The sequence below is a fragment of the Sciurus vulgaris genome, assembly GCF_902686455.1.
Source record: "Sciurus vulgaris genome assembly, chromosome: 9".
In the NCBI taxonomy this organism is placed as follows: Eukaryota; Metazoa; Chordata; class Mammalia; order Rodentia; family Sciuridae; genus Sciurus; species Sciurus vulgaris.
In genome coordinates, this window is record NC_136469.1 from 112,707,484 (window position 1) to 112,731,042 (window position 23,559).

Consider the following 23,559-nt stretch of genomic DNA (forward strand, 5'->3'; position numbering starts at 1 on the left):
CCTCACTCTAGTTATTGGATCTTTTATTTGAAGAAGTAGAGAATTTAATTTTTATACTTGTCAGTGGTTTAAAATGCCTTCTCAGCTTAAAAGTAATGGAGGAAAATACTTGTAAAAAATTAATGAAGGAAATCAAAGATAAGAGAAAGCAGGTTTTAGAAATCAGTGGTCTGTTTCTCAAAATGTGGAGAGAAGTTTAGGATAAAATTTTTCCTTCCGGAGTTTGAGTCTCAGAAGGAAGATTTGCACCAGTAGCCCCTATCATTAGGTTTTACTGGAGTTTATCAGGCAGTGGAAATATGCTGAGTAGTTAGATGTTTCAAGTGTGGCTGTAGGGGTTATTCTCAAAAAACTAGCTTCGAGGTTCCCCCATGCTAGAAACTCTGAAGTGACGTTTGTATGAGGAAAATTGCTTTCCCATTGAGACCTGAACTGTAAGTAAATGGCACAGCCAGAAGGAACTGGTGAGTTATGAAACCAAAGAGAATTCTTATAAGACATAGGGGCAAGAGTATATTTACTGTCCAGGAGAAAGGAATCTCTCTGGTGTTTGGCCAGGGACATTTCCTCATTTATCTGGACTGGAAGTGACAGTTTCCCTGGGATGGTGGGGTTTCTCACGATGTGGAACTTACAGCTGAAACTGAGTGAGTCTCAGGAAACCAGGGCAGTTTGTTACCCTAGCTAACCTGTCCTGCTCATAGCCAAGTCATTTAGCTGGGCTTCTGCCCACCATGGTGCCCCTAGTCATTGTAAGAACCCCAGACGCTTCCATCCATTTAAGCGTCCCTAGAGGGAGAACTACTCTGAATGTAGCCCATGGTATTCGTACACTCTGGTCCCATTGACAAGACCTGAAATAGGATGGATGCACAAGGCCTTTTCAGTCTCACAGCAAACAAACACACCTCATCGCAATTACTTTAAATGCCTTTGGCTCAAAAACAAGATGGAGGGTGAACAGGTGGTAATGTTAAATGAAAATCCAATGCATGGAAAAAATGAGGAAATTGATTCAGTTTATAAACTTTTAGTCAAAACCTCATCCATTTGTGGCCCTTATCTAGAGTAATGACTGGTTCTTCCAGAATCTTCAGATTAACTTATAAAGTCATTATAATGCTGTCCAACATTTAGATAATTTGGGAGGGTGGGAAAGATAAGTGACTTCTCTAGGATGAAGGGCCATCCTCCCACTCCCTCATCTCATCTCCTTTGAATCAGGGAATTTGTTCCTGAAGAGGACACATCCTTTAGAAGGTATGAAGCAGAAGAAAGATGTGTGACCTCTGACGTGTGCAGGTTGAAGATAATGTCAGTGAGTGTAAGGGCAGGAAATGTTTTGAAAAGTCCTTGACTAATTACAGGGCTGGTGTGGAGAACTTAAGCGTGTGTTATTATGTGTAAAGAATGTAGATGCTAAGCACAATTTTATTGATTAAAAAAAGCCCATCCCAGTTCTTCTACTACAGGGGATTTAAAAGAAATTTTATTGGGTAACTTTGGGTTGAAATGTGTTCCCTTTACCTTTCAAAATTGGTCCACATATTTTTCATTTAATCTGGTTGATTCTCATTCTTTCCCTTTAAGCATGAGATACGGATGAAGTCATGTTGTCATGACAACAGTTACATGCTGGGAGGAAGGACTCTGAAATGGCCAGTGACTGGGTTTTTAATCATTGATTTAAGTTGATAGCTAAATCAAGTAGGGATGTAGAATTTATAATTATATCTTATTTGGGCTCTATATTGTCACTTGTATTACTGACATGTAATTTTTTGAAAGTGCATTATGACACATAATTTTTATGCAAATGCATACAACTTCATCTCTTCTATTCTCCATGTTGTCAGCAACAATAATCTCAAAACATATGGGTTCCTCTGTTCAAAACTTTTGATAGCATTTTCTTGCCTGTATAATAAATTTTAAATTCATGAGTGTGGTATGCAGAGTCCTGCGAAAAAATAGCTTTCCACTTTCCACTAGATTTTCTTGCTGCCATCCATTCTGGGTCTCACACATACCCAGTCCTTGACTCCAGAGTTCAAGAGCTGAGGGAGATGAGCGTCTCACGTAGGAAGAGTAATCCTGTGTGGAAAATTACCCTGAGTAACTTGTCTCTAAAGGGAGATGGTAGCACAAGGAGGAACAGGAAAATTTTGTGGAAGAAGTGACCTTTGAAAAGTGAACAGCTTTTAGTTTATGTAGAGAAGATTTCAGCCCAGAGTAACAACATAGGCAAAGGCTGGGGAAGCAGGAATGGGTGGCATGTGGTGAGACCGGTGAGGGTCCAGTTGGACGCTTGGTCAGGAAGAACTTAAGGGAGTGAGATAGCAAAGGGAGGAGGGGGAACCACCTCGAAGAGGCCTGGACTCAAGCACAGAGCCGTGCTAAAGGAAGTCAGTTAATTTTGTAGAGGAAGAGGAACAAGGATGGGTTGGAATGGGTCTTCTCTGGGAAATGACCAGCAGGGGGTTTATTGGAGGAGCAGTGTAGTCATAATAACCAAGCACGGGCCATCTTTGAATCCAGGTGAGGCTCTTGAGAACTTGGGCTGAGACAGTGCTAAGTAGGTTGGAAGGCAGTAGTACTGGGAGCTCAGCAGTGTGTGGACTCAGTTCAGACTTTTTTTTTTTTTTTTTGGTACATGGACTTGAATCCAAGGGTGCTTAACCATTGAGCCACATCCTCAGCCCTTTTATTATTATTTTTTATCTTTAGACAGGGTCTCGCTAAGTCGCTGAGGCTGGCTTTGAACTTGTGGTCCTCCTCTCCTGCCTCAGCCTCCCAGTTGCTGGGATTACAGGCACACCCCACCATGCCTGGCTGAAATGGATAGTTTTGTGTAGGAGTCAGGGTCCCGATGGAGGTCTGCGCAGATGGCAAGCTCTTCAGCAAATGTTAGTGTGGCTGCTGCTGCTGCTATTGATGCAGTGTGAAAACATTTGGCACTTTGTATAGTTTTCCTGTACTATTTCAAGAGTGTAAATTATCTGACTGCTCCTCCCCAAATGTCTCAGCCTACCTTTCTAGAAACATGAATCTCAGTTAATCCGAGGGCTCTTGATTGACTATCCACTGTGTACCAAGCACGTACTCTGGTGGAAGCACAAAGATACCAACGCAAGGCTCTTGTCACAGAGGAGTAGAGAGGCCGTCAACAGGTCCATACCAGAGCGTGGGGAAGAACGGGCGAGGGGAGCGAGGGGACTTCTGAATTCTTGAGTTGTTAATAGCAAGGTCATTTTGATTTTCAAAGTACTTCCCAGGATTGGATACTTAAATTTCATATTGATGTATCTATCTTGAAAAATTATCAGGTTTATCCAATTTAAGGCATAGTTTCCAAATGAGTTGTAAGAGAGACTTTCATTTTGTTTAGTCTCCTTTCAAAGACTGAATGTGAATTTCTGAAGCCGCATTCATCCTAGAGAGGTTTAGCAATGAGAGCGGTGGAAGGTGGTGAGTACTTCAAAATTGTGGTCAATTCCTCACCTAGAAATTTAATATTTAGTCCTGAACCACTGTTATGTCTTTCCAGCCAGGGACCACATTGTGTTTTTCAGGACCTTCCAATCTGAGGCTCAATAGAAATTTTTATTAAAAAGATCCCTCTGGAATCCCAGGCTCATTGAGAAAACCTCTAGAACAGCACTGTCCATTCAAAATATAATGTGAGACTGAGCGTGGTGGTGCAGGCCTGTAATCCCAGCAGCTTAGGAGGCTGAGGCAGGAGGATGACAAATTCAAAGCCAGCCTCAGCAACTTAGTGATGCCCTAAGCAACTTAGTGAGACCCTGTCTCAAAAAATAAATAAATAAATAAATAAAAAGGGCTGGGGATGTGGCTTAGTGGTTAAGCACCCCTGAGTTCAATCCCTGCTAACCCCCCAATATATATACATATATATATATAATTAAAACACGAGTCACATAATATAGTAAATATTGTAATAGACATTAAAATAAATAAAAAGAAATAGGCAAAATAATTTTATTTAACTTAATATTTGGAAAATGTGATCATTTCAACATATCCTTATAAAATTAAGATTTTATGTTCTCTTTATCATTCTGAGTTTTCCAAATCCACTGTGTGGTTTATTCTGGCAGCACATCTCAGCTTGAACAAGCCACATTTTGTGTCATCAGTAGCCCCATGGGGCATTTAATAGCTACAATATTGAAGAGCACAATTGTAGAATTTAAGGCTTTTCAGAACTCTGACTCACTTCAGCAGCTACCTGTAGGATGTCTGTATCCTAGATGATTTTATTGTTAAGGAAAATATGTGTGTAAATAAGCGAGTTTGTTTTGGACCTTGATTGTAAGCATGTCATGATCATATGACATCATTCATGATAGATTTTCATTACTGGACTCTGCAAAAACCTCTCTCTTATTTTATGCATTAATTTACACCCTGCCTTCCCCTCCCCTCACTCCATTCTCCCCACACATAGGCAACCAGTGTAGTGTGTTTAATGTTACTTTTTTGCTCAAACGTATACTTATAGTGTGCGTTATTGTCGTGGAGTGCTAACTTTACCTAAGGGATAGTTTTTCCCATGTACTTCATTTAAAAAAAAAACCTGTGCATTGTCTTAACTGCTGCAAGGTACTTCAAGGTGTGAGTCCAGCACAATTTACTTTCCCCCTTTTAGAGTGATAGGCATCTAGCTTGCCTCAATTTCCCCAGCAGCACAAATAACCATATACGTAACATGTCCTGTAATGAATGTGGCATATACTTGATACTGCTGGGTCACAGGAATGTATTATTTATTTGTTTCAGATATATATATATATATATATGGGTATATATAGTATGTGTGTATATATGTATGTATGTATATATATATATATGGGTATACATATCCATATATATTTATATATATATATATATATATATATGGGTATAATTTTATGTAGTTCAGTGAAAAATACAGCACTGAATTGGTTGAATCAGATTCTTTTCATGGACAGGTGATTCAAGTTATGGCTTACCTATTTAAGGGTTGTTTATCAGTTTAATTCTCATACATGTTTCTCTGACAGACCCTGTGGCCATGAAAGAGGTCAAGGTTTCTCTGGGTGACGCTGAAATCTGGGCCAAGGTCAAGTGTATGGAACCTTTATTCATAGTAAGAAAATTTTGCAGTTGTTGCTTCATCAGCAGAGTAGAATGTAGTTTTTAAATGAATTAGCCATAGAGGCAGAAAGTGGAAATGAAGAAAAGTATCACATTAAAAAAAAAAAAAAACATAGAAAATTTCCACCAAAAATGTACTCCTGCTTTTTTAAAGCAGTTTATACTGTTTGTTTCCTCAAAGGGAATTAACAACAACAACAAAAAATTTTTCACATTTTCTTTCTGCCCCTGGCTCCATCGCTGGGGACTTCCCACTATAATATTTTCTAAAGGGAGGGGTAAAAATGCTCTCAGTTCACTCATCAAAGCACTTCGGCAACACAGCAAGATGCACAGTGTGTTCCTCTGAGGAAGGAAGCACAAACAGTATCTAGGACAGAGTTCCCACACAGCGGTACCCTTGGTCCCCACCGATGTCTGCCTGTTTTCTGTACAAGGAAGACTTTAATACAGCATCTGATTCATTTGCTTCCAAAGAATGTTCCTCTGTGCCCATTTTTGAGACCTAATGATCATAATGATTTATGTATGATAAACAGTCATCTCTCAAGTGCCTTTAATTTATAGTAATTTCTTTCCTTCAGAAAGTAAGGGAGAGGCTGGGGAGATAGCTCAGTTGGTAGAGTGCTTTCCTTACAGAAAGAGTATTGGGGAAGACGCTTAGAACATACCAGACAGAGTTCAAGAGCAGATGAACCATCTTTTATAGACAGACACTAACTACCCATAGATCTAGAAAGAAGGAAATAGAACTAACCCAGCACAAAAACTTGTTATAAATTGGAGTTTTTACAAGTGAAAGGCTGAGATTTTGAGAAGAGGAAAAAAAAAAAAAAAAAAAAAAAAAACGAAAAACAAAATATATCTCCAACTATTTCTGTGGTGTAATAAATTTGGAATCTTTCCTAGAGACCTGCTGATAAGAAATCGCTAATGCTTCAAGAGCAGTTTTCTTGTAGGAAGATAATTTTAGCATATTGGCTGGAATTCGAAGCCTCGTGGGTTAACTAGTGCATTTGAGGGGGAATAAAAAATAGCAAACAGCAATTCTGGCTCCTTTTTGGATGGCAGCAAAGTAGGATTCAGATTTAGCAGGCACAACACTTAGTGACAAGTGCCTCTCCCGCCCTTTTCCCATTTCCCTTCCTCTTCTTCCTCCTTTTTCTTCTCTGTTCTCGTTCCCTTGGCTCTCATTCACATCAGTGTTATGTAGGCAACCTCAGTAATTTCTGAGACTGAAATGTGAAAAAGGGGGCCATCCCCAACTACATTACATTCAGAAAATTCACCTTGTGTACCTGTGACATGTTGTGGGACCTTGGTTGATTACATTTATTTTAATAAGAGGAAAAAAATCTGATCTTTGCTTTAAGAAATTTAGATCTGCTTAATATGTGATTAATAGTATCTCTGTGAGACCTTTTGGAGCTTTTTGCTTTTGGGGATTCACAAGTTAAAAACCAAATGATTCTATATTCTAATCTTTGCAGGAAAAAAGCACAGATTTATTGTTGGAGAGTTTTGAGAATAATTATTTCAGTTACTTGTCCTTCTCTGGAATTTTACCTTAATTATCTATTATAATATGATGCTAGATTCTATTTTGAGTAAAAAATGACACTTCTTACACTTGCCTCCCTGTTAGATGGAATCTGCAAATACTTTTGCCTCTTTTTCACAGAGTGCCCCAGAATCTTTTTTCTTTTTTGTTTGTTTGTTTTTGAGACAGGATCTTACTAAGCTGCTCAGGTTGTCCTGGAACTCATGATCCTCCAGCCTCAGTCTCACTGGTAACTGGTCACAGGTTTGTGCCAGCACACCTGGCTTCAGTGTCTTTGAGAAACTCAGAGCTCTGCGTGTTACTCTGTCATTACTGGAAAAGAAAAACCAAGCTATTCCACAGGTGTGCGACAGCTAATTGGTTTTCCCCAGGAGAATCTTTGCTTTTCTCTTTTGATCTAAAATTGTAGGGGCTGAGAGAAGAGGATCATAGAGATCAAAGAATTTAAAGCCTTCAACCAAATAAAGGACTAGGTGTTGCCTGTGTTTAGTGACATATTGAAGATGATTCTTAAGGTTTGTGAAAAATTAGGCCCGACGTAGTATCTTCACCTGCTGTGTTTGACAGTGTTTGGAAGTGAGGTTGTGATGTGTGGATTGGTGGGTGGTGGAAAATGTATGAGTCATAACTGATGAAGTTATATTTCAGCAATCTGATATTTTAGAAAGAGAATTGGACACGTTGGGAATCAGGAACCTGATTCTGAACCCAACTCGATTAATTTAGATGTCAATAGGCTTGGGTTTAAATGTGAGTGAATCCATTAGAAGCTGTTTCTTTCTAGATGCTGGACTGGAATTCAGTTTTTTGCTATTAGATGAATAGTTAGGATCATCTGTCAGTATAGAAGACTCTAAAATAGCGGTGACTTATTACAGTAGAAATGTATTTTCCTTTCACATAGCAGTCTGGCAGTAGCAGTCCACTGATTAATGGACTCTGTTCCACAAAGACCTTAGGAACCAAATTCCCTCTGCCTTACTACTCCACCATCCCTAGGTTATAGCCTGTCCTCCTGGTCCAAAACAGCATTTCTTTTCCCAGGCAGGAAGAGAATGTGTACCTGCCAGCTTTTTTGTTTTTTTGTTTAGGCAAACACTTGGAAATTTCTATACAGTACTTGAACTTAGAATATTCCCTGCCTGGACACATCTAGCTGCAAAGGAGGCTGGGAAATTTCATCTTTATTCTGAGTATTCATGTGCAATCAGAAATTTATATCACTGTAGAGGAAGAGATCAGATGTTGCAGTGTCTACTACAGGTACCTTATGTTCGAGATGCCAAACACCACGCTTCTTGTGGATAAAAGAAAAAGTACAGAATTTATTCAGTTAACTTTATTCTTTTAAATAATTGTTTACACTTAGTTTTCTGCTGTGTAACATGTTTGCAATTTAGAACAAGATTTAGAAAATCACCCAGATGCAAAGTATAACCTTTTATTATTAGTTACTGTCTTTCTGCTTCCAGACCTGTTTCCCACTTACTAAACTCCTCTTAGACTTGGTGCTGAGGAAAAGGTTTCTTTCTTGCTTGCTTGTTTTCTAATGAATTTCTTATATTAGACAACAAAGACTTCGTACGTTTTTTGAGCCAGAAATTAAATTTTTTCTCAACTCCGTGGCTGTATTCTCTCACGTTATTTTATTGGTTGAAATATACTTATGTCTTTTACATAAACTGCTGCAAATTCTTTTATTTAGGTGGAGAATAAATATCCCAGAGGAATCATAAACAGAAATGCCCTCGCTCTGATTTTTTTAAATACGTTTTTAAAACTTAATTTCAGAAAAACACTTTTTTTCCTCCTCCCCATCTGTAGTCTAAAATCCTATTTTACATCAAATATTAAAGGTTCTCCATTAACCACTCTGGCAGCCTGAACAATTTACTTCAGTTCTGCTGATTTCTTCAAAAGGTATTTAACCTTTAAAATGCACTTAGCAAGTGGAATGGTTCTCTAACAGAAATACACTGAGGTTTTTCCACAGTAGGGTGAACAGACTAGTTTCCTAACCTTCATCAAGTTATTTAACAATGCCAAAATTCACTTCTTTACCTATATAATGGAAGTAATGCATCCTCTATCTCTTTTGCAGGATTTTGTAGAATCAAATGATGGTGGTCTTGTTACAGTATTTTGAAAGTGCGGCAGTGTGCTAGAAGGACGTGCATTGGTCTTACATTAGAAACACAATATATGCATTTTAGGGGGAGTGTAGGGGAGCGTGTAATGTTGCCACACATAGATTTTGATATTAAAGAACATTGGTACCCACTGCAGCTTGGTTTTTTCGTGTGCCAACAAAAGGCCAACTTGTCATCGAATGCTCTATTTAGTCTTATTTAACATAGATGGGAAGTCAAGCCCTGGTGTGCCACTGTTCAGAATAACAACGACCTCAGCAGCCCCTGGAGTAGCTTCCTTCTTATAATCCCTGCCCTTATATGCCAGCGTGAGGACTAGGAATCTAAGAGAAAAACCCATCAGAGACCCTGCCAAAATAATGGAAGAGAAACTGACTCCATTTAACAGACCTTCAGACCTGTTGACCTTGAAAAAGAGTGGTGCCCATAGTAATTCCATCTGTTTAATTGCACAGAAGGCAAAGAAAGATTCTTACCATTGGTTGTATTCTGCCTCCTCTTCTGCTGCTCACTCTGAAATAATAATCAAAAGAAATTGCAAGATTGGTTTGATGGAGGATGTGCCAGCTGGATGTGTTCTCTGAGTGACGTTTGTAGTTACCCTTTGCTTAATTTCCACGTAATGGTAGATCTTCCTTCAGTACTGTGTTTAGGACTAGACACTAAATACCCCAACTTGGAAGCAAAGAATTGAATGCCTGATTTGTTGCTCTTGCTGCCAAACCTAAGCAACCTACCTGGTTTGAACAGGGTGCATTCTTGCCAGCCACTAGGTGAGGGGTAGAGGCCAGCAACTGGCAGAAATGTAATACAGCCTGCCTGGCAATTTTTATGTAAATATGTTGTGATCTTTACTCTTAAAAAAATATCAAAAACATGCTGATTTCAAGACCATGCCCAGCTACACTTGTTCATTTTTATGCTTAGATTTTTGGATTTGGGATGAATGTTAGTTTCAGGGCAGTTCCTGCCCCCCCCCCCCCCCAACACTTCTCAGCAGTAAAATATGAATCTTCACTCAAATTTTAAGGTATTTGTTTGTTTTCGTACTGGGGATTGAATCCAGAGGCGCTTAACCAATGAGTTAAAGTCCCCAGCCTTTTTTATTTTTATTTTGAGACAGGGTCTACTACTAAGTTGCTTAGGGCATCACTGAGTTGCTGGTGTTAACCTTGATCTTGTTGTCCTCCTTCCTTGGCCTCTGAGTCTCTGGGATTACAGGTGTGTGTCACTGTGCCCAGCTTAAGTATATATTTTTAAGTGTTTCTGTTTTGGGAGGGAAAGTCAGAGGGTTCTTAGTAGTGGTTGTAAATTATGCTGTGTTGTACGTTGTGCATAGTAGAAATGGAAATAGTGTTTATAGGTTATACTTCATATCATCTCAAGATAGTAACAGCTCCTTTCCATCTTTTTTGGTACCACAGAGTGAACCCAGGGATGTTTAACCACTGAGTCACAACCTGAGCCCTTTTTTATATATTTTTTTAAAGTTTAGAGATAGGATCTTACTTGGTTGCTTAGGGCCTCTCTAAATTACTGAGGCTGGCTTTGAACTTATGATTCTCCTGCCTCAGCCTCTTAAATGTCTGGAATTATAGGCGTACACCACTGTGCCCAGCTCCTTTTGTAACTAATAAGAAAATATACATGTGTTCTATTGTGTGTGTATGTATTTAGACTTTCTTATGATCTTAAAATATTCTATAAGCCTGGCATGGTGGTACATGCCTGAAATCCCAGTGGATCAGGAGGCTGAGGCAGGAGGATTGTGAGTTCAGAGCTCACCAATTTTGCAGGTACTGATTAAGACCCTGTCCCTAGATAAAATATTTTTTTAAAGGGATAGGATGTGGCTCAGTGGTTAAGCACCCTTGAGTTCAATACCTGGTACCAAAAAAAAAAAAAAAGAATCTGAAACTCATAATTAATCTCAGTTGTATATATGTGTATGTGTATTTATTTGTTTGGATACATGGAAATTTTCCTTTCAGATAAATTTAACTGCTTACATTTCATACTGTTTAATTTTTAAGTCTGTCTGCAAAGTTACCTGGACTATATTGGTGTGTTAATTTTTGAGAACAGTCTAAGAAAGACATCATTTCCTGTCTTCCCTCAACATCAGATCACTTTCTGTTTACCTTCTTTCCAAGAACGTGACGTAGAGTCAAGCAGTCCCAAAAGACGAATGTCTTCAGGATAAAGTGTGTGCAGACTGTTTGTTTCAGCTTCGTTTCTGCTTCTCCAAGGACTCAGCTACGTGACATAAAACAGCCACCTGCTGATTAAAGAGGTGCTGTGTACACAAACGAGTGTGTTCTCACATGATTCATCCTTTCTAAATTGACATGGAGTAGCTGGTGTTACCTAGTTTACTTGAGCTCAGGAAAAATTACCTTTTTAAGTGAACACTTTGGTTGTTATAAATTCTCAGAAATCTCTTTGGTTTTAATGAAGAAATGTGCTGTGGTTGATGCCAGTTCAGAAGTGTTTTGTAGGGACTGAGAGTGTAGCTCAGTGGTAGAGAATGTGCCCAAAGCGCACAGGTCTTGTGTTCTATCCCCAGCATCCCCCCCAAAAAAATTTTTGTATTAGAGAATGTTTTTTTCAAAGCCACATTTAAATGAAGTAACTATAGACTGATAATAATAAACATCGTTTACAGAGTGACTACTGTGTGCCCAGCTTTGTGCTCAGTTCTTTGTTTTCTATCAAACCTATGAACTCTGAGCTCACTGTGTTATAGTGAGCAGATAGACCATTAGAAATTAAGCCAGTTTTCTGAGCTAGATTCAAATCTGTGCTGTTGACCTGATACCTCAGTCCCTGTTCTTGGCATTAACAAGGTCCTGAGAAAAAGTAAGTCAAGTAAATCCAGCATAGACCATGTCTCCAGTGAGTTTAAAATAGGGAATTTCCTGATATTTTTATGCCAAAAATGCTTAATAAAAATATTCAATATGTTTAGTGTTGAAAGACCCAAATTTAAAGACTGTCTGAATATCGAGTTCTTGGAATATTTATTCAGTTTCAACAGAAAAATCCTCAGCTACAAATAGCTCCCTATTTCAAGGACACTCAAAAATCTTAATATTGGAGTTTTTAAAGGAAAATATGAAGAGAAGTGTTAGGACATTAACACTCCCCAGACTGTTAAGAGTTTGATTATAACTGTTAAAACAATGCTACCACATGAAAACTCACTTGAGTACAAAGTGTGACTTTTCTAAGGCTGTGATAGACTTATCAGGATATAAATTATGTCTTGAAAATTAATGTAGCAAAGAAATATGAGGGCTTTGAGACTGTTCTGGGGACTTTCATCCACTCTGGTGGCTGGCAGGTCAGGATTCTGGGGGCACACCCCCTTGCTGCTGTGGTCTGTACTTCTGCCAGCCCCTCTGGTGAAGGCTACATTCTAAGCAGCCTCTGTTTGCTGCCTGAAGCCTCAGCAAATCTATAATTAACCATGTAGACCTGGAGTCCTGGCTCTGGACCATTTCAGATAGCCCTCTGGGTTCCCTCCTGTTTCCCTCCTGGTTGAGTCTGTTACCCAGGTCACCTCTTCTATTCTTTGCTCTTTTCCCAGCTTCTGGATAATGCTTGGTGTTGCTACAAGGCCCTTAATATGAAAGAATGAAGAAGTGGAGGAATAAATGATTGAAGAACATTACATGTATTTTATTCAGTAGGCAGTAGTTAGGTGGAGTTTGGAGAATCCTGACTGACTCTTCTATGTCCCCAGACCTACCCTTTGATTGTAAAAAGTGTACTGTCATGAAACCAGCAGCAGATTCTTGGGCCCCACCCAGACCTACTGAGCCAGACCCGCTGGATGTGTTGTTGCTTGAGAACCACTGCTCTCCACCCTATCCATCATAATCATCTCTGCATCCACAGCTCCGAAACAAAGCCTGACCCAGAGTAGACAGGAAGCACTGGCTGGACGCACTCATCCATCTTCCCTCTTCCCACCCTGAGCGGACCACTCCTGAGCCGGGCACACGCACGCCCAGGAAGGGAGTGGATGCCATTCTGAGGACCTGCAGAAAATCTTTTTTTTTTTTTTTTTTATTGTAAATAAATGGGATACATGTTGTCTCTCTGTTTGTACATGGCGCAAAGGCATACCATTTGTGTAATCATAAATCCACATACAATAATGTTGTTTGATTCATTCTGTTATTTTTGCAGAAAATCTTTTGTGCTGTGCAGTCAGACCTTGCTAAATATAGACTCCCAGCTCACCCAGTCCTCCTTCCTGTGCCCTCCTCAGCAGGAGAGGAAATTTCCAGCTCCTGCTAGATGCTAATTCATCTTTATTTGACCCTGGGTTTCTGAAAGAGCCCAGGGAGAGGGTGATTAGAGATGGGTTTGCTTCTCACACCAGCCCTTGCCAAGATTAGTGGGTCCTACAAGGAAGCCAGGGTGCAGCCAGCCCTTGGCCCTGGCACCTGAGGTGGCTGGAGCCGGCGGGTCCTTGCTGCTCACAGATGGGCCCCTTGTTCCCACGCCAAGTGTTGCTTTTGGCCCAAGAGGCTCCCGGCACAAGAGAAGCTTTGTGGGGCTCTCAGCCTTGCTGTTTTTACTCCCTTCCAGCCCTGCTTCCTATTCCTTCAAAAGAGAACAAAAAATGCAAACAAGGAAGGACGCAGAGCCATTTTGAAAGGACATCTGTGACTCAGGTCTTCACCACTGACCTGTGACAGTGCCTGACAGCATATGACAGAGCCTGCAGTGACATACAGTGATGACAGGAGATGGGAAACCGGGGAAAAACCCTTTAGTGCCAGAGCTCATTGGAGGGAAGGAGAAGAAACACCAAGATCAGCCTCTGCAGGGAGTCTGAGGGTGGGATTGGATCTCCAGGCTTCTAAGGGGAGGACCTTGCTGGTCTGGGGGCCACTTTCCTAGAGCAGGATCAGGGAGGGAGGCCCAGAAAGGAGGTCCATGTGGAAAGGCCCACATTGGGGAAGCGCACTCACCACAACACGTCCACAACACCAGGGCGGCTTAGGGCTCAAGTCCATGCCCCAGAGCTGAAGCTTGGTGCCATCACTTCATAGCTGCTTGACCTTGGTCAGGTGAGCTGCTGGTCTTATAATCTAGCCCTACAGCATTGTTTTATTTTGTTTTCACTCTTTTTCCTAATTCCCCGTGCTGACCATATTGGCTTTTGTCACCTCTTGAAAAAGTAAAATCTATTTCCGTATCAGGATCAGGACACAGTTTTCTCCCTTGATTTTAAACCAATCTGCTGTCCTCTCAGAACCTTAGAAACAGGGTTGACAAGAGTGCCTCCTTCATGGGGCAGCCAGACAGGCCCTGAGCCGTAAAGCCTGTGTGATATATGCCCGGTCAGCCTCCGGATCCTTATCACTGTTACTCGCTTACATTATCTCATAGCTGCCTGGGGCCCTGGGCTTGCAGCCCCCTGGATCCAGCCTTGCCCTCCCGCTGGGATTGGTATGAGCTTACATGTGGTAATAGAAGATGCACTTTACTTTATGGGTGAAGAATACCCCAGCCCACAGAAGTTTGGAAACTCAAAAATCATATACAGACGCAAAGCAACTTTATATCGATTTGTGTTTGAGAGAAAACTAGGACAAATTTAGCAAATCTGCTTTAAGATAGAGAGCAGAGGACATACATCTTTATTTTTAATATTATGAAATATTTTTCACTTTGACATTAATTGAGAAAGACAGACATTTGGAGAAAGAGAAGCTGTCTTGTGGTGGCAGAGGCACAGCTGGCCAGAGTGCAAATGGTGTGTGTTTTAGTTAGCTTTTTTGCTGCTATGTCTAAAAGACCTGATCAGAACAATGTAGAGGAGGAAAAGTTTATTTGAGGGCCTACCGTTTTAGAGATCTCAGTCCATAGGAGGCTGGCTCCATTCCTCAGGGCTCGAGGTGAGGCAGAACATCATGGCAGAAGAGTGTGGCAGAGGGAAGCAGCTCACATGATGTTCAGGAAGCAGAGAGAGAGCCCACTCACCAGACACAAAATATATACCCCAAAGGCACACCCCCAGTGACCCACCTCCTCCAGCCACACCCTACTCACCTTTGCTTTCCACTCAGTCAATCCCTGTCAGGGGATTAATTCACTGATTGGGTTAAGACTTTCATAATCCAAACATTTCTCCTCTGAACCTTCTTGCACTGTCTTATGTGAGCTTTTGGGGGGCACCTCACATCCAAACCATGACAGTGTGTTAGGAGGAAGAAACCCAGCAAGGCAGGTGAGGTAGAGTGTAAAGCTGCCTCTACGTCCAGCCCTGCAAAGGAGCCTCCACACCTCCTGTCCATGGAGAGAGTCACCATTAGATTATCTTCTTTTAGCCTCATTTCTTTGAACCATGGTGACCATCTAACATCTTAGATTCTGCAGCAAGCATTTTCTTTTGAATATATAAAAAACTTTTTATTGTGACCTTTTAGTAAGCTGCAGATGTCAATATATTGCTGGCTCTGGAGACCTGTACTTGGTAATAAACGAGTGGGCGTTCAGGTAGTGACTAAGCCTGTCACATGCCATCTGCGTTCTGAGTGTTTCATACATGAGCCAGTGAGGTGGGTGCTGTTATGATCCTTGTTTTACGGATAAGGTCTGAAGCCTGAAGAGGTCGGGTATCTTGTCCAAGGTCATTCAAGCAGTGAGTGGCTGAGCCAAGATAAGAAGGTCCCCTCTGCATTCCATTTTCTGTTCTCATAACAGGCCACATAGTGCCATCAATAGGTTTATTTCTGATTCCTCTCTCATTTCTAGACTCACTGGAGCCACCAAGAGTCTTGAATGAATCCCTTCTTTTTGCTTGGATTATCTTCCTAGGTATTAAAAAATATTCTGACTTGCCCAGCTTTCTCCTCTGGTACAGGTCTGTTTAAACAACAGTTGAACCTTTAGGTCTCAAAATTCTACCAGCATATTTTTTAATTTGTGAAAAACAATATATACTCAGAAATACCCTTAAATACAGATGTGCAGTTTAACAAATAATTATAAAGGGAGTGTTTTGTCACCACCTGCCAAGTCAAGAGATAAAATGCTTCTCTTTTTTTGGTACTGGGGATTGAACCAGGGATTCTCTACCACTGAGCCACATCCCCAGCCTTATTTTCTATCTTGAGACAAGGTCTGACTAAGTTGCTGAGGCTGGCCTTGAACTGGCAATCCTCCTGCCTCAGCCTCCTGAGTAGCTAGGATTATAGGCATGCACCAATGCGCCCAGCTATAAAATATTTCTTACACTGCAGAAGTCCTAGATATGCCTTCTCTGATCATAGTCATATCCCTCCAGTCACACTTTCAGGTATTCATTAACCTTGGTGTGTGTGTGTGTGTGTGTGTGTGTGTGTGAGAGAGAGAGAGAGAGAGAGAGAGAGAGAGAGAGAGATCCTCATATTTCTTTATAGTTTTCTACTCTTTTACCATCTGTGTCTATGTCCCTGAATATTGCAGTGTAGTTCTTGACCTTTATATGAATGCAAATTTAATGAATGCATTCTCTTTTGCCTTCCTTCTTTTCGGCAGTAGTGTGTTGGTGAAATTTCTAGAAATTTCATATTCTAGTGCACAGCAGTTCTTGGTTCATTTTATTCATTCATTCAATTGCTGTAGTTTATTTATTCTTCCTACCATAAATGACTATCTAGGTTGTCTCCACGCGTGGGTCCTCTAGAATTGCTGAGTCATAAAGTGGAGATAGCCTCAACTTCAGTAATTAATACTATTCTTTTTTCAAAGTGATTGTACCCAGTTATGCTTCTGCCAGTTCCCATTGCTTTCCAACAATTAGTATTGTAACACTTTTTAATTTGTGGTATGTAAGGATATCTATTGTCTTATGAATTCAGGTGTTTTTTAAATACTCCTAAGGCTTTCTATAGATTTCTCCAATACACTCTCTTATAAATCTTTCCTCGAGCAACCCTGCCCTTGGCCTGAGATCCAGTTCTGTGGGTGGGGAACTGAGATGGGATTCCTCAGTGTGCTCTGTACTGATCCTGGCTCTACCTCCCCAAGATTACTGTGGCACAGAGACTCACCCAAAGCGGGGGAAAATTTTGTCTGCTATGGAGGTCTCCCAGGATATTCCCACTGGAAACTAAGAATACTACATTGTGACTCGAAACCCTTAGCAGATCTATCCAGAACAGGTGCATGGCAGGCAGTGGGTTACACAGCCAGCTACGAATCAGAAGTGCAGGGAGATGGTCCACCTCCGAGGCCTTTCCATGCTGCCAGCGCCTTGCTCGTCTCCAGCCAAGCTGCCCTCAGTAAGGAGAACTAAAAGGGACTGACACTTTCTCCTCCAGGCAGCTGGTGTTTCAGATATGCCTACTGGGTCAGTCTGCACACCCACCTTCCTGCCTTTTCCGTGGTGGTACCTCTCTGAGGGCAGCTGTCTAGAGCTGCTTGATGACCTTTGAAACAACTGTAGGGCATAAGCAGTTTCTCGACATTCCAATGTCTTCGCTCTACAGGACTTATGCTCTAACTATGGTATCAAAGTTCATTTTCATCAAAAATTTTGAAGAACAACTGATTCTATTTTCAAGGAAAATCATACATACAGGGCAAATGTATAACAGATAAAAATGGGGCTGTTGTGGTTGGAAAGTTCTAGAAGGACCAGGAATTCCACCTGCCTGCTCCACTAGTTTCCTCCCTGATTTGATACCAATTGAAAACTACTGGGCTATTCATAAAGTCCAAAGCAGTTATTTAAATGTGTACATAACTTTACATAGAAAACATGAGATTATGCAGATTAAACAAAAGATAATGTGGTGAGGCTCAAGAGACCTCAGAAGGGATAGTTGCTACTTCTCCTTGTGGAACCTCTAAGTACAAAAAAGATACAAAGTCCCACTCACGATCCCTTGGCCTCCAGCCCAGAACTCTGATTTATCCTGGTTTACTGTGGTCCACTGGTGTCTGTGGGGGATTGTTTCCAGGACCCTCACAGATACCAAACTCTGAGGATGTTCAAGTGCCTTTTATAAAATGGCATGGTATTTGCATTATAACCCATGTATATCCTCCCAAATAGTTTAAATCATCTCTGGACTTATAATGCCTAATATAATGTAAATGCAATGTACATGGTTGTTATACTATATTATCTAGGGAATAACAACAAGAAAAAAGTCCATACATGTTCAGTGCAGATATGGGTTTTATTTTTTTAATACTGTTGATCCTCCTTCTTTAATCCATGGATGTGGAACCTGCAGATAAGGATGACCGGCTATATTTCTGTTTTATCCATGAGGCCATTCATATACACCATTAAAAAGACATTGTTGGCATTCCCAGGGGTCATGAAGTTGCCTAGAACAGATTGCTTTAGACTTCCTCTTCTGCTAAGTGCCAAGTTCATCAATGGAGGACCTAATTCATTCACTCGTTTCTCCCTCCTTCCTTTTTTATTCTTTTCTACCTTCCTTCCTCCCATCTAACCGTCCATCCATCCAGCCACCACTTATTATTGAATTGCTACCATAGTAGGTGATGGAGATACGACGGTTAGGGGGACTCTCTGCATCAATGTGGGATGATGTGGAGGGGATTCTGTAGGTGATGGTGGAACTGTTAATATTATAAATATGCTCACTTCTTCCTTCATCATCATTGCCATTGTCTATTATTAGCAACAGAATAAACCCCCTTTTAAATTTATTCCAGCAAACTCTCACCATGAACTTAGACTATAAACCAGTTAAAAGTGGGGTAGGTTTGATTCAAATCAGAACAGCCCAATCCTGCCACTCAGCACAAAGTCATCGTCCCTCTACTACCCGCCCGCCCCACCTCCAGCCCCCAGATACCTCCTCAGACAGCCAAACTCAGAATCCATTGTCTGGGCCCTGGGTCTGACGTGGTCTCTTGTGCTGATATTGTATATGGTATTCCTCAGCCTCGCTCTTGCCCCATGCTGAAGACACCTAGGATAAATGTGGAAATTCAGGCCCTTCTACCTCATAAACACAGAAGTGGTAACTGGCAGTCTGTCTGTACTGCTTCTGCATCTAGCCCCAGAGTTCCTTGTCTGGGAGCCACTAGGATGGGACAAGGGATCCCACTCGCAAGAGTTTTCTCCCACTTAATCCCTAAACCTGTATTTTATCTTTCCTGTCCTAGTTTAGAGGCTGAAAACCAAGTAACAACCAAAGTGACCCCTTTAACCTCCTAAAAAGGGGACAAGGAAAAGAATAATAAACACATTTCGTTAAAGTGGTTTCTGCAAAATTTGGTTAGGTTGAAATTGTAAAATCAGGCTTAATTTTTCTGTCGGGAAGGGGAAAATTTGCATCCTAATTTGAGATGGGTGGCAGTTTTGCCTCTGGCAGATTTAAAGAAAGAAAGAACAAAATGATCCTGGAATGCCAGACAGCTGCATGAATACACATCTGTGCCCAGGGTCTTAATCAGCCTCTTTGTTGGGTTTCTCTTTTTCTTCTTGTGGTTGTAACAGCCTCAGTCAAGCCTGCCCACAGGGGGTGCAGTGACGTTCACACAGATCAAGGCCTACACATGTGTGTTCTCACTCAGATGGCTGTGACACGCCCTGACCTCTTCTATGTGGCCATGGAGGAAAGGATCTAACATTAAAGTGATGCTTAGGTCGAGAGCTCAAGTTTGTTTTCCTGCCTGCCTGCACTGACAGAGCTGCCTGAGATTCATCCGTGATCCCATCTCTATGAATTTCTTATCCTTCTTCCTCTCTTCTCTTCTTTAGCACTTTTATCCATTACGTATTTAACTCAAGACCAAAAATAAGGATGTTTTATTTTATTTTGGTACTGAGGATTGGACCCAGAGGTGCTTTACCACTGAGTACATCCCCAGTCCCTTTTATTTTTCATTTTGAGGCAGGGTCTTGCTAAATTGCTGAGGATGGCCTCAAACGTGTGATCCTGCTGCCTCAATCTCCCAAGTGGCTAGGATTACGGTATGTGCCACCTTGCCTGGCTCCAAGATTGAGGGGGTTTTTTTGTTTGTTTGTTTGTTTTTTGGTACTGGAGATTGAACTCAGGGGCACTTGACCACTGAGCCACATCCCCAACCCTATTTTATACTTTATTTAGAGATAGGGTCTCACTGAGTTGCTTAGCACCTTGCTGTTGCTGAGGCTGGCTTTGAACTTCTGATCCTCCTGCCTCAGCCTCCTGAGCTGCTGGGATTATAGGCGTGCACCACCATGCCCAGCAAGACTGAGATTTTTTTTTTTTTATTAGTTGTTGATGAACCTTTATTTATTTATTTGTATGCAGTGCTGAGACTTTTTAAAAGCAAATAGTTATTGAGGAAACTGACAGTATGTTAATATAGACCAAGTGTAACTGAAATTGTTCAGTGGATTTATGTCATTTGGCATCCCCTAGTGCTTAAAAAAATTATTCTTTTAATGTGAATGCCTTTGGACTTTGTAGATGCTCGCCATTTGCCACAGTCCCCACAATTCCTTCTTGTCTCTCACACTTGCCCTCCTCCATGTGTTTACGTTACTGGCTTGTTTTTAAAACCAGTCTGGTTCTTTGCTGAACTCTAAGGCCTTCCCAGTTCACTCTCCCCAGGAATGTTCTCTGTACAATTTAGAATTCTAGAGTATTTAAAAGACATTGCTACTATATAGGAAAGGTCGTTAAAGTGCACGATATAGGACTGGGGTTGTGGCTCAGTGGCAGAGCGCTCGCTTAACGTGTGAGGCCCTGGGTTCGATCCTTAGCACCACATAAAAATAAAATAAAGGTATTATATCCACTTACAACTGAAAACAAACAAACAAAAAAGTGCATGAAAGATATAAGTATAGTACTCATGTATTGAAAATGGTTACAGAAAATTAGGTTTATACTCCAAGCTGGGAATGATATGTGATGCCAACCAGTATTCTTGATAACTGACACAGGGATCCAGTAGATTTGGTGTGTAGCCCTGTGAATTTTACTTGGGTAGTTGATCCTAGTCTGTGGTGCTTTCGACTGGTCATAGTGTTCTTTAGAGCTATAGAAGGATCTGATATTTGAAAATCTGATATATGAGAATATATTTGAAAATATGGCCATATTCTCAAATGCCAACCTGTTTTCCCAACTCTTTTGTGGTTTCTCCCTATCACCCCTTACACTATATCTTATATCCATAGGATGGTTTTGGCTCTTCTCATTTGGACTGTGGACACATCTACCTATATGGGTTGCCTGGCTATTGGCACTGAAATCAGAAGGCTCTTTTACTCTTTTAATAAAGTACTTTTCTATCTTTCCATTTCCCAGCAGATATCTGGAGTGATCAGTCATTTCAGACAGATCCGGATTTGCCGCCTGGCTGGAAAAGAATCAACGACATCGCTGGGACCTATTATTGGCACATCCCAACAGGAACAACTCAGTGGGAACGGCCTGTCTCCATCCCCGCAGATATCCAGGGTTCTAGGAAAGGGTCACTTAGCTCTGTAACGCCATCTCCCACCCCAGAGAACGAGGTAAAATGGAAGTGTCTTTTTACCGGCTTAGTAGAGTGGATGTAAACTTGTGATTTCTCTTTAGACTAGTGGTTTCCACCCCAACAGGTCATCGAGGTAAGCCTTTTGATTATCATGCATGTTGCATTTGAAATCTCAGGAATGCTTCCTCTTAGTAAATAGTATTAATATCCATCTTTTGGGGGTGTTTTCATGTTTAATGGCTTTTGGTCTCTTGAAACACCCTTCTAGGTACAGAAAGCAAGACAGCTCATTAATGAGGAGTGGTTAAGATTCCCTAGGGCCCATGGAGGCAGTAATTTACTCTGCAGGTACCATTGCATGGTACTGCCTTGATAAAATATTTACACACAGAAGAACATCTCTTGGCCAGGCATGTGATAATTACCATACATCTTATTAGCCTTGGGTTCCTTTCCTAGCATGGAAAGGATGTCTGCAAGAATAACCCTTGAGAGCCCTTAAATGTTTAATTTCTATTTTGAAAAGGATCTGTTTATTTAGCAGAAGTGACATAATTTTAGAAATAATTAGCAGCATAAATTTTTCCTATCCCTGAGGATGAAATCTGGATGTTTAAACAAAGAATTGAGGCATTAAAAATTCCATTGTGATAATTATTAATATAAAGATTCCTGCAGTGAACCTTTAGGAATCCTGATAACAGAACATTCAAGAGAATTATAATTGAGAAAGGTCACAATTAAGGGATGATTTTGTTGTTGTTCTTTTTTGTTTGTTTGTTTTAGAAAAGTGGTTTGATCCATAACACCCAGGTTTTCTCCCCATTTTGTTCTTTAAACAAGCCCATTATCTTTCACTTTGAGAACACTTCATCTCTTACCTGCAGAGCTTCTTTGTCACTTAAAACTGTTATCACCTTTCCTGTCTTTAAACACAGAGTGTCTTATTCCTACACTTCGGTTATTTACTTCTTGTTCCGTGGGAGGCAATAAGGCTTACAGGGCTTATTATCACATTCCTGCTGTTACAGCCCGGACCTCTCTTTCTCAGCCTGGACCCCAGTTCTTCATCTCTAAAGTGACAGGTTGGAGTGAGCTGGACCTTTACCGGTTAACAAAGTTGATTTGTTCTTTGTCCTAATCTTCAGGCACATGCTTCAGTCCACTGATCCATAAAAGATTTTTTTTCCTTATCACTCAATTATTTTGCTAACTCTTTATTGAAGCATAACATTTCCACGCCCTGGGCATTTTCATCTTGGGTTAGGTGTGCTGGGGATTAATGAAGAACCAACCCAGCCCCAGCCCGCAAGGCCTCGACATGGAGGGAAGCTCTCCCATTCTAACCTAGCTGCGTCCTGAGCTTCTCCCTGCATCACAGGGGTCCTCCCAGGAGTAGAACCAGGCAGGACCAGCTTCTGCTCTCATTAAGGGCAGACCAACTGTCCTCCTTAGCTGTATGTAATTTCTCTTGGCATCTCTGTTAGGATCTCTCTCGGTTCCAGGGCTTCATTCTTCTATCCCAACCCTTTAATCGTGTCCAAAGTAACCTACAGTCTTAGAAGGCCAGGCTGGGACAGGGTCACGGTACTAGCATCTATATGTTACAGATGGGGAAACTGAGGTGCAGAGGACAGCGAGAAGCCCCAGGGCCGGGTCTAAAACTCAGGAGTTCCTGAATTCTCCTTTATCCTTGGCCAGAGTTCTTGTCACTCAGCATCCCTGGCTTCAGGGTTTCAGCCTACCCTGCCTCTCGTTGTCTCTGAGGTGTGGAAATCAGACTAATTTTGAAGCACGATTCCTGTACAGGAGTCTCGTGTCCTCTGTAATTAAAAGAAATAAGTCCTTCTTAATGCCTGCCAAGGCCAAGGCATGGGTGTGGTGGAGTCCATGGAGGTCATCTGAAGTTACCATAGCTTGGATTTTTATTTCTTTGCTTAATATAATAGATTTTGTTTCTATATTGACTTCAAAACAGTCAATCAGGGCAGCTGACCCTGGGTAAAACTCTCAGGTATCAGAGTTCCTCTCTAATGCCTGAGCCTCCTGATGCCCACTCTTGCCCATTCTTCCCTTCTATGTCTGCTTCCTGTGCCCATCCCAGGCATAGCTCAGGACCTTTTTCCAGGCTCAGAAGGGTTCACCCCTTTTCTTTCCCTCTTGGAGTTCAGTACATCCCCATAATTCAGCTCATCATTGCTTTTTTGGGTCTGGGGTGCAACTCAGTGG

General features: G+C 41.2%; 1 protein-coding gene across 12 annotated transcripts in view; it reads left to right on the forward strand.

Annotated features, from left to right (window-relative positions):
* APBB2 (amyloid beta precursor protein binding family B member 2) overlaps positions 1-23,559 on the forward strand; it is a 346,284-nt gene that overhangs the window by 214,425 nt on the left and 108,300 nt on the right. For 10 of the 12 annotated variants that reach the window (XM_079152829.1, XM_079152827.1, XM_079152828.1 and 7 more), the window contains one exon: positions 21,162-21,367. In XM_079152829.1, coding sequence (XP_079008955.1) covers positions 21,162-21,367 — 206 coding nt within the window. Of the gene's footprint in view, positions 1-21,158; positions 21,368-23,559 lie in introns of all 12 variants that reach the window. The other 2 variants (XM_079152826.1, XM_079152834.1) reach the window with 1 other exon arrangement.